This window comes from Hippocampus zosterae, chromosome 8 (genome assembly GCF_025434085.1).
Source record: "Hippocampus zosterae strain Florida chromosome 8, ASM2543408v3, whole genome shotgun sequence".
NCBI classification, from domain to species: domain Eukaryota; kingdom Metazoa; phylum Chordata; class Actinopteri; order Syngnathiformes; family Syngnathidae; genus Hippocampus; species Hippocampus zosterae.
In genome coordinates, this window is record NC_067458.1 from 10,207,692 (window position 1) to 10,219,318 (window position 11,627).

Here is an 11,627-nt window from a genome sequence, read left to right on the forward strand (position 1 = left end):
GTCGGAAACAATGTTTTTCTGAAGAACAAAGCAATTCGGAATGTTTTATTTTTTTTATTTAGTCAGCTACTACAGTGTTACTGTCACTGACAAAAGGATTTCTGTGTTGTTTTGACAACACTGCGACGTTCACACTAAAAGCTGATGAGGCAGCAGGCTTTGTAGCTCTGCCTCACGCCGAGTGTCTTGAGAATGAATAGCAATTTTTGAGTTTAAGGAGTGTTTTCGTGGTTTAATTTTGGTGCTAAGAAAGAAGGACATTAAAGTTGTTTGCTGAAAATAACACTGAAAATGTTGTATTAATTGGAAAACAACGGAGATAAACTTTTGGGTCTCTGAAATTAATTAAAGTATCATTTTGGGCGAAGAAACCCAACCAAACCACAAAATGAAAACATTTTATGCGCCCGTATATCTGGTGTTGTAGTTTGGGATTTATCCCTCAGTGCAAATAGCTGTGTTTGTGGTAACATTTGCTCATAGCAAGCCCGCCTTGCTCTCACCCATCTGATGGATTCACAAGGTGATTTAATAACAGGACACTTTTGTCCAGCCTTACGCTTGTGCCGGGGCAGATAAGAGAATCTGGCAAAGGCCTTTGAACCGCTGAGAACCAATGACGAACGCAACTGATCTTTTATTTGCTGCTTCCCTTTGAAAGCAAGGTGGTTCTGCTGATCAGTGGAAGCGCTGATGTCTTTGAGGTTGGACTTGTGATCTTACACTTTCAGAGTCTGTCCACTCGGATGGACGCTGCAGTTTGCATCATAACCACCCACTCCCATGCATTTGCATGTACAACCCTTTACCAGGCCAGCTGCCCTTTTCCTTTCTTCACACTGAATTCTAATCATTACTTTCAAAGGAGACCGACTCCAAAGTACCATCCACAAGTGTGCACATCGGAGGAAGCGCTCCCTCCCTCGCCTCCTCTTAACATTTTGGTTCTGGAGCACTTCCAAGCAGGAACCCTCCAGTACTCTGCAGAAAAAAATAACTAGACGGTAAGGATTCTTTTTCTTCTTGGGGCAGTGACATATATTGGTGTATTAAATGTCAATTTCAAAATTTTACTTAAACTAAGAGGAACTGCACCACCTTGAGTAGATTTTATTGATATCACAGCTACTGTCATTTTGTGTCATTGTTCATACAGACAATGCATGTGTATGCATATAGTAGAAGGAAAAATTGTGGGATTTATATGCATTATAAATTGTGGGATTTATATGCATTATATATATATATATATATATATATATATATATATATATATATATATATATATATATAGGCGGCCCGGTGTTCCAGTGGTTAGCACGTCGGCTTCACAGTGCAGAGGTATCGGGTTCAATTCCAGCTCCGGCCTCCCTGTGTGGAGTTTGCATGTTCTCCCCGGGCCTGCGTGGGTTTTCTCCGGGTGCTCCGGTTTCCTCCCACATTCCAAAAATATGCATGACAGGCTGATTGAACACTCTAAATTGTCCCTAGGTGTGAGTGTGAGTGCGAATGGTTGTTCGTTTGTGTGTGCCCTGCGATTGGCTGGCAACCGATTCAGGGTGTCCCCCGCCTACTGCCCGAAGACAGCTGGGATAGGCTCCAGCACCCCCCGCGACCCTAGTGAGGATCAAGCGGTACGGAAGAAGATATATATGTATACAGTATGTATCATATGTTGTTTTGCATGATGTGATGGTTAAAAGTAGAACTTGGTGTGCGTATAGTAAATGCAATAGGTCCTTTACTTCCACTGTGTTATCATTTCTTCTGCACAGGGATAGCATGAGGCTGATTCTGGTTAAACCCACCAATGCAACCCGACGCCTCGACACAACAGGTCAAGTATTCCGTGATGACCGTGAGGGTTGCACCTCAGGAGGTCAGTCACACCCGACGAAAAATCCTGAGGGGATGCCTGAGCAATACTCTGAAACACTCAAGGAGGTGACTTCACCAACACAGGAGACAAATCTCTGTTGTGCTGCTTCAGTGCCGCTTGAAACTTCCAATGGAGTCATTCCATCCCCAAAAGTTTCCGCTCAGATGTCTTCGCAGCAAACTGAAAGCGTGACCATTTCTCAGATAAAGAATCAGGACTGGCTGCTGCTTTGTGGCCAGGTTAGTGGTGAAGGAGCCGATTCAACCTCAGTCCAGAGACCAGGCACGGGTATGGATCATCCAAAGAATGACACACGTGCTTCTTCCTGTCCAAGTGCAGATCAGCAACATTCAGAAGCGTCTATCTTTCAACCTCAGTCCAATCACATTTCACTTCAAGATTGTCTCTTGCACAAAATAAGCCATTCATCCTCACCCCACTCACAGTTTTTCTCTCCCAGCACCCACATTTCTGACGATCACCAGGTTTTTCCACACGGAAAAATACAAAGGGACCTCCTGAAACCTGCAAATAAGAATTTGCATGGTAGTTTCATGCCTCAGGGCAGCAACCAACAAGCACAAAAGACTCTTTCGCAACAACAAACTTGCAGTCATTTCAAAGATGCCAATTCAAACTTCAACATCCCTCTGTACGCCAATTATTGTGCCGAGAAAAACAAGAAACTCTTCCAATATTCTCTGCCTGCCGGGGGTGGCGAGCCCAACTGGAGGGAGATGTTTCAGGATTGTGAAAAGCAACAAGCGCGTTTCTCTGTCGGCGCTGGCGAAACCTGGAAGCCCCACAAAGATCCTCCCATCATCCTCCAGTGTCACCATCTGTCATCCAACCCTATGATCAGGACAGCTCGCCTCAAGGGGTCCTCTATGCCAGCCATGAACCAAAGCGTGCAGTCCTTCTCCACCAGTTTGTATAGTTCACTTGACCATCAAGACTTGGCAGAGGAGGCAACGAGAACCTCTAGTCAGGTGCACAATTATTTTCAATCGCATGAACTTATTATCCTTTTTAGCTTTGAACTATTTCAGGGGCCACTCACCTTTGTGAAACTGAGAGCCACTTCTTGATTCTGATTAATTCAAAGGGCTACCAATTTCATACATACATTAATTTGCATACATTTGCTTTTAATTATGTTTTTATTGATCATAGCATTATTCTCCGTGAGAATGTAAATCATTTTAATGATTTCTCACAATAATTTTCAAGTCAAGACAGCTTTGTTGCCAAATATGCTCTCTGTACAACTTATGGCACAGATGACATTTCTTTCCTCTCAACCACAATCCAAGCATCCAGAGCAATGAAAACACACACGGCTAAAAATAAGGGCAGCAAAACTTATCAAGGATTTAACAGCATAGAAAACACTCAGCTTACACCACTTTATTCCTAGACACAGAATCTCTGCAAGTGTGTACATTTTTAAATAATCACTTTGACAACATTCCGAGGAAATTACAATGTCCCACCACTGATAACTAACTTTTAGTTAACTCGCAAGTTACCCATGTACAAACAATTGAGCTCATTAAATAATTATGCGATTTATTGTGGAGGCATGGTCGCCAACTTGTTCGCACGCCGACCTCACGGTGTAGAGGTCCAGGGGTTCGATCCCGTGTGGAGTTTGCATGTTCTCCCCATGGATGCGTGGGTTTTCTCAGGGTATTCCGGTTTCCTCCGACATTCCAAAAACATGCATGGCAGGTTAATGAAACGCTCGAAATTATCCCGAGGTATGATTGTGAGCCCGAATGCTTGTTCATCGATGTGTGCCCTGCGACTGGCTGACAAACGGTTCAGGGTATACCACGCCAGTGCCGTCAATTAGATATGAATACATCAATATGATGTAAATAACCTGTATATATTTATTGTACATAATATTTACAATCTTACATTCATTCATTCATTCATTTTCCTAACCGCTTGATCCTCACTCGCAAAAAAGCTAGGGATATTTGGCTTGTTGAAATATTGTTTAATGACCTGCACATAAATGACCAGAGAAGTTGGCCGACAAAATGTTTACTGATTCTTCTCAGCAATATATATGTCTGCCGTGCATTTTCAATGGTGGGTTCTTCCACATTAAGTTCTATTTTGATTGGGGCGTCATATTAAAGTAGAACTTCTCAGCCAAAATGGGTCTGAGACAGTCAACGTCAAACTACACAAAATAATCCCACCTCCCATTCTGTACCGGCTGTTCTTTCTTTCGCAGAAAAACACCAAGCAACTCAGTGGATCCCAAATTTCGCTTCCAAAGCATGTCACTCCCCCTGAAGTCGGGGGAAGCGCCGTCCTTGGCAATGGCAATGCTGTGGGTTCACTGGTCAGCCATGAAACCGTGACATCCAATTTGAATGAAATCCAATCAGGCCAGCAGCTTTTTCACAGCACCCTCTTGGAGGAAGCCTTCTCCAAAGTCATCAGAGAGGATTCAAGTAAGGCCATTTGTGACAACGCCACCAGAGAAGAAGGTAGCATACCCCAAAGGAAGGACTTCAGCTTCAGACTCGGTCAGCGCAGAGCTCTTTTTGGCAAGCGCAAACAGCTGAGTGACTGCTCTTTGGTCTGTGGGATGTTTGGCATTCTTGTCATGGTGATTGAGACTGAACTGTCTAGAGGATTTTACAACAAGGTATTTCAATCCCCCACCACCCAATAAATAGCAAATTTAATCTGTGAAAAATTTAGTGTGAACTACTCGCACTGTGTTAATGCATCTGTCCTCTTTCGCAGGAGTCCATCTATTCATATGTACTGAAAGGTCTGATCAGTATTTCTACTGCTATTTTACTTGGTCTTATTCTCATATACCATGCAAGGGAAATCCAGGTAATTAGATGAACCTACTGTATTGTGAGTTTATCTGTGGGCTTTTTTTCTAACTGTTGCGAATTTCATTTTATTAACTTTATTCAAGTGGTTCATGTTTGTTTTTCCAAAGACCCCAAAGTTCCCTGATGCTCAAGTACAGGTATATATAGTTTTTGGGAGGGGGTGGTGCAAAGGCAGCTTGTATAGGCTCTATGTTACCCATGACCTGAATGGGGACCAGTGCTACAGAAAATTGATGATGGATTTACTTCTGTAGTATAGTAGTAAATCCATCATCAATTTTCTATGTGGTTTGTATAGTAACTATGTAAACCACACTTAAAACCACAGTGCGGCAACTCTTCATTCAGTGCAGTGGACCCCCAGATGATGTTGGTGTTCTTTCTCCATTGTCATTATTTTATATTCAATACAGCTCCAGAATTCTGTTGTAAAATTCGGGTATATGTAACTTAATTGCTGTGTTGTGTTAATTCTGTCTGATATACTGTTCCAAATAACCAAGTAGATATATTTTTTTCCATTGGCCAGTAGGACGGCAATTCCACCCTGAAATGAATATGAGAACATATGTATAACTATGTGTGGAATGACTGGAAACATATCATTTTCAAATCTAAAGTCTTAGTTTTACAATACCGGTACATTATTTTGTATTAAATGCCAAAATTCACCACATGCTACTGCTACTGTTGTAACTCTGGAAATGTAAGTGCCGTATATGAGTAAAACAGTCACCTCTTTCCTTCAGCTCTTCATGGTGGACAATGGTGCAGATGACTGGAGGATCGCCATGACCTTTGAGCGAATTCTCTTCATTGTGTTGGAGCTTCTCGTGTGTGCCATCCATCCCATCCCGGGTCAATACGTGTTCAGCTGGACTACTCGACTGGCATTCAACTACAACACATTGGTGGCGGACGCTGATGTTGACATTATCCTGTCTGTACCCATGTTTCTGCGCCTCTACCTGATTGGCCGGGTCATGCTCCTCCACAGCAAGCTCTTCACAGATGCTTCTTCACGTAGCATCGGGGCGCTAAACAAGATCAGCTTTGACACTCGTTTTGTCATGAAAACTCTGATGACAATCTGCCCTGGCACTGTTCTACTCGTGTTCAGCGTATCCTGTTGGATTATTGCAGCATGGACTGTGCGTGTCTGTGAGAGGTAAACCTATATTTCCTACTTTCTCTCCTACGCATTGTACATGGTGCTAAATTCAGTTGTATTCTTAAAAGGTTTAATTATGTTCCAAAAGGTATCACGACACACAGGAGGTGACCAGCACCTTTCTAGGAGCAATGTGGCTGATCTCCATCACCTTTTTGTCCATCGGCTATGGTGATATGGTGCCTCACACTTACTGCGGAAAAGGAGTCTGCCTCTTAACAGGCATCATGGTAGGATTCATGACCATCATTCACCAGAAGCAGGAATTGTTGTTACCCTTCCATTCAAGACAGAAAAGGCCACAAAGGCCACTGAAAACGGTCATAAGCAAAAGTAACAACAAAAACTTAGTGAAAACTAAGCAATTGAAATCTCATCAGCTGCAACTGATGCCAGCTTTCTGACAAGTGGCAGCACATTTCTGTCTAGAACGCCTTAATGGTTTTGAGAGTTCATTGTATCGCTGCACAAATTTAAGACACCATCTCATGTAGCAAAGCAGCCCCATAACACAAACAAGCCTTTTTGATGTTTCACCATACTTTGTACATGCCGACCATAAATTCACACTGAATGCGGAGGTGGTGTGCCCAGAGGGTCCATTGTACGATGGGCTCCACAATAAAGTGTTGACTCTTTCTCAATTTTAGGAATCAAATCCGCACACACTAAAGTATTCACATCGTTATTTGGATCTGCTCTGCGCACATGCTCACAATGCTGAAAATGTACGGTGTAATTCTTGTTGTGTGCATATTTATTTGCAGTGAGACTTTATTATATTTATTTTTGCTTCTGTCCTTTCTGCCGTTTCCACTTACTTTCTTCAGAAAGATTGGCATTGTTTGTTTGAATGCATTCTGCCCTTGTTGAACATGCAGCGTTCGTTTAGTTTGAAATATCGGTGATAGTTCTCCAAATGAGACAATGTTGTTGCTTTAAGCTCTTTATTTGTCATTAATTTTCTCTTCAAAGTGTCTTCATCAACACCGCATCACTGCAATGTAAACAATCAAACAATTGCTACTTAAAAACGTAAAAATACAGAGACAACACGCATATAGAACATCTAACAATACTAACAAGCATATATTTGCTCTGTGGAAACAATTGGAACTTAAGTTTAGTTTCAGATTTTGTTACGCTTGTTTAATGTCAACTTGACATCATCAATCGAGTCTACCTGTGTCACACTACTGCCACCGACAGGTTGTGCACAGCAGAGGGGGCAGCACAGTATGTTATAGCAATGTTTTTCAATCTTTTTCGAGCCAAGTCACATTTTATTTCATTGAAAAAAATTAGCTGAAAATGTGAAAAAAAGCTTATTTTAACAATTAAAGTGTTACACTGTTATTATAAGCGTTTTTGAACATTGAAGAATAACTGTCAGGTTGGTCCAAATTGACACTCAGGAATAACCAAAAGGAGGAGACAGGAGACTCGATTCTGGTACCAGGAGGGAACGAGGAGAAGCGTTCGGTTTCAGTTCTCGGCACGTAACCCTAACGATCTCCCCCTTCACCTCCTCATTTATTGGGAAAGCTACTACATAGGTGTGTCCAACCTAAAGGGTGGGGGCTGTTGAACACACACTGAACTTGTTTGACTATGTGTGTGTATGTGAGTGCAATTTACGTACATGTGTGCAAATGTCACATAAACATCCCGTTGCAGCTGGTGTTGATGTCTCCATTCACGGTTCACCCTTGATCACTGTTTAGTCTTAACACTTATCTCTTCCCAACCACGTCCTCGGAAAGGTGGTTGCGACCCTAACCTTTCACACAGTACAGCAAGCAAAAGTGAGCACAATAAATAATAAAGGATATATCTTTATTGAAAGCATAAGCGTTCTTCATTGCAGGCAAAGCCAACTAATGATTGCAAGCATAAGCGTTCTTCTTTGCAAGCAAAATCAAACTATACTGACAGGCAGAAGCATTCTTCATTGCGAGCATAAAATGACGATCGAATAATACGCGAATGTATGATTACTAAAAAATAATAAATCCAATAATAACGTTACATTTCTGGTAAAAGTAAATCCAAATGATAGAAAGCTTTCGTTGTATTACCTCGCACCAGAAACTTCGCTCGTCTCTAAGCACAAGGCAATTAGCTAGCTGCTGCTGCCACCTACCGGTATGGAAGAGTACTACATGATTACTCTGCCAGGCGATAGACCGCACAGGCATACAAGTTGGATCATTTCCCACGGCACACCTGACAATATCTCTCGGAACACTGTGCCGCGGCACGGTGTTTGAAAAACACTGTGTTATAAGATGTTTATTATCTGATGCAGTGTTACTGTACTGTGTGTGGGGGGGGGGGGCGGGGGGGGGGTAGTTGTTTTCAAATGAATAAAAAGGTTACATACTGGTGTGCTAAACCAGATTGTATGGTTGTCTAAAATATTTTGGGGTCTAAAATAAATGAAAACTATGTCAGCTATGGGAAGTTGTGCTTCATCCTCCTGGACCTCCAATGTGACACATCTCCACGCTCCAATAACTGAAGTACAGCTTCAAAACTTTCACACAGGTTCAAACCTATTGTTTGACTTTTGGCTTAGTCCCGATTAGTCAGTGGTAGCAACAGTAAGTTACTTGTGTGTTATGTTCGGCAGAGTTTTTACATTGGATGCCCTTCAGGATGCACCCCACCCACGAAAATGGCTGGGAAAGATTCAAACTGATTAAATATATTTCAAATAAAATCTTTATTTTATATCCCCGCCAGTCGATTATTTGTGGAACTACCCATGCTGTGAACAGTGAGTCACAGTCCAATTATGCACTTCTCCTCTTTCAGGGGGCAGGCTGTACAGCTTTGGTGGTCGCTGTGGTTGCAAGGAAGTCAGAACTCACCAGAGCAGAGAAACACGTCCACAACTTCATGATGGATACTCAGCTCTATAAAAAGGTCTGATGTGTTTTATTTCCCAAAGTAAATATCACCTATAATTATCTTAAAAACAATGAATTTTAGTCCTGTTTTGTCCTCAGGTAAAAAACACTGCAGCCAATGTGTTGCGGGAGACCTGGTTGATTTACAAACACACCAAGTTGGTGAAGAAAGTTGATCGAGCGAGGGTACGCCACCATCAGCGTAAATTCCTGCAAGCTATCCACCAGTGAGTAAAAATGTGTCGCATCACAGATTCTAAGGTTCAGTCCTTGAAACTTGTACATGAAATACAGTAGGTAAATTGGTTGTCACTGAGTTTATCAAATGTTAATTTGACAAAATTTTAGTCTCGCTGAAACATTCATAAAGTTGTAGGTGTACAAGTGTTCACACTACAGTGTATTACAGTAAGTCTCAAGTATGAAAACAATATTTATTTTTAATGTTTAAGACTGCGAAAAGTTAAAATGGAGCAAAGGAAACTAACTGACCAGGCCAACACCATCGGCGATCTTGCCAAGGTACTCACACCAACAATAATTTTACTTTTCTCAATACATTTAAAGGGGACATGTGAGGTATTTTTTTAATCACAATTCAAAGCAGTATTGTAGCCATGTGAATGTCTGTATTTAGCTCTTCCACCAAATTCAAACAATCTTGTTGCAAACTATGTTTGGATTCAACTTGTTTGAGCAATCTGATCCATGATTTTTTTAAAATATCTGTAACAGACAGTATTTCAGAAATCATGAGGGAGAGTTGAGTGATTTCCAAAACAAAATACGAACACGCTCTAACAGTTGGCAGCTCTGCTGACCACAACGAGAATTGCACCGGGTAATCAATTAAGTGATGCTTATTATCAGAAGCTAGTGCTAGCCAATGTTACTCTCTGTATCCAACAAGCAGCCCGGCTTTCATTTTGGTTTTGATGTAGTTTTTCACCCTCTGCTTCCAAGCTGCACATGAATGTCACATGCACTTTGCCACATCTGGCTAATTCACCACTTTAACTACCGACTACTTGAACACAAACAATACAAATTTAATTTTCCATAACATGTCCCCTTTTAAAGCGGCTGTAAGTTTGCTTGTATGGCTTCATGATCAGTAAAGGGTTTCGTGTCCACATTTTCCACTCTCTCAAGACTCAGAACATGATGTACGATCTGGTGTCGGACCTGCAGCATCGAAGTGAGGAGTTGGACAGGAGGATTATGGCTATGGAGGACAAACTGGACTTGATGCTTCTCAACATGCACTCACTGCCCGACGTGCTCTCTCAAGCAATAACAAAGATACAAAAAGATTTTCTAGATGACTTCGCCTGCCGTGTCCATTTTCTGTCATCCTCCTTAAGCTCCGAGTGCTGCTCTGCTCCAGCCAGGCCGCTCTGTCAAGGCCCCGCCTCATCAGAGATGCCATATAGCTGATACGCCTCACCCTTTGGACAAAAAAAAAAAAAAAAAAAAACAACAGAAAAAACAAACAAACAAAATATAATCAGAATTACCTCTTAATTTAAAATACAGAATGCACATTGCTTGTGACCTCTTTGAGTTGCAGTATCACCTTCACATTTCTCAATCATCCTGAATGCAGAACTGCAGAACCTGTAAATAGACAAACTGATATTTACCAGTATGTCCATTGATTCTTTTTTAACCAAAAGTTTAGGGTGAGAAGAAATGTCTACAACATTTCACCTGCTTGTGTTCATTGGCTATTGGGGTGAACAAATGAACATACAGTGCTCAACATGAATGAGTAAACAATAAGATTTCTATATATTTCTCAATGAATGTAAGAACAATCTTTATAATTTGGATGAGACTCACATGGAATTTTGTAATCTAAGATAAAGGGGTAGTTTTGCAACATTAATTGAATTTGTTCCAAAGTCCACATTTGTGGGCGTGTTTTGGTAATGGTAATTTGATATAGAAAATATGTATTCTGAAAGGCATTCTGCCACAGTGTACTCAGTTACATTGAGAACTGTGTACTGTATTTACCATAACAATAACTTCATAAACATTGTGATTATTCATTTTGATGATCAATTTTGCCTTACCATCAGGCATCTCGTTTTTTTTCCCCATTGAGCAAGCAACCCAAATGTGGACAAGCAGGTCAGAAAACAGATTGATGAATGGAATATATGAATGGAAAATAAAAAGATTCCAAAAGCTATGAAAACAATTTTATTTTGCTTTCTTGTTTTTTCAGTCTTCATTGTCTGAATTTGCAATTATGTTATGTATAATAAAAGTTTAAATTTGAATACAGCGTACCTTTATTTTGAATGTTGTATTTGAAACTTTTATGAAGTTATTAAAAGGTCAATTTCGAATGGCGATTCATCTCTTTGTAGACCATTTTAATGCATTAAACCCAGAGTAAGGGCTGGACTGAATGCATATACTGTTACGATACTGTACATGGACAGTAACTGAACAATGTGGTTATTAACTTAAGGACATTGGTTATTTGTGGTCACTATTTTACGTTGTTATGTGGTCACTAAAATGAAAGTTTACCTCGTGTGATTCGACATTACACAAAAAGAAGGAACGATTTAGGCGATTTCAAACAATCAGGCATCCGTCCACCTGACATAACGTTATACCACAGAAATGACACTCTGTACTGACCGATAAGTACAGTCTTGCGAATTTTTTGTTTTTAGCTCAACTGTGAAGCGACACAGATGTGACGCTGAACTTAAAGTGACGGTTAACGTTGTCTTTGGACGCCGCACGAAGCAAGCCGCCATGATGTTGTTTACCAC

At 41.0% G+C, this 11,627-nt stretch overlaps 1 protein-coding gene across 1 annotated transcript; it reads left to right on the forward strand.

The window, feature by feature from the left end:
* Positions 1–866: 866 nt before the first annotated feature.
* Positions 867–11,120, forward strand: kcnn1b (potassium intermediate/small conductance calcium-activated channel, subfamily N, member 1b). The gene is made up of 10 exons (XM_052074672.1): positions 867–1,004; positions 1,776–2,878; positions 4,147–4,547; positions 4,649–4,744; positions 5,499–5,917; positions 6,009–6,150; positions 8,738–8,848; positions 8,932–9,059; positions 9,285–9,354; positions 9,985–11,120. The coding sequence occupies exons 2-10, from the start codon at positions 1,783–1,785 to the stop codon at positions 10,267–10,269; spliced, it is 2,748 nt and encodes a 915-aa protein (XP_051930632.1). The 5' UTR covers positions 867–1,004; positions 1,776–1,782; the 3' UTR covers positions 10,270–11,120.
* The last annotated feature ends 507 nt before the right edge of the window (positions 11,121–11,627 follow it).

Excerpts from the sequence above, each read along its gene's own strand:
- kcnn1b (XM_052074672.1), top strand. The coding sequence starts at position 1,783 with ATGAGGCTGATTCTGGTTAAACCCACCAATGCAACCCGACGCCTCGAC. Across the intron at positions 2,879-4,146 it reads CTCTAGTCAGGTGCACAATT|GTGGATCCCAAATTTCGCTT; the intron begins ATTTTCAATCGC and ends CCAAGCAACTCA. Across the intron at positions 5,918-6,008 it reads ACTGTGCGTGTCTGTGAGAG|GTATCACGACACACAGGAGG; the intron begins GTAAACCTATAT and ends ATGTTCCAAAAG.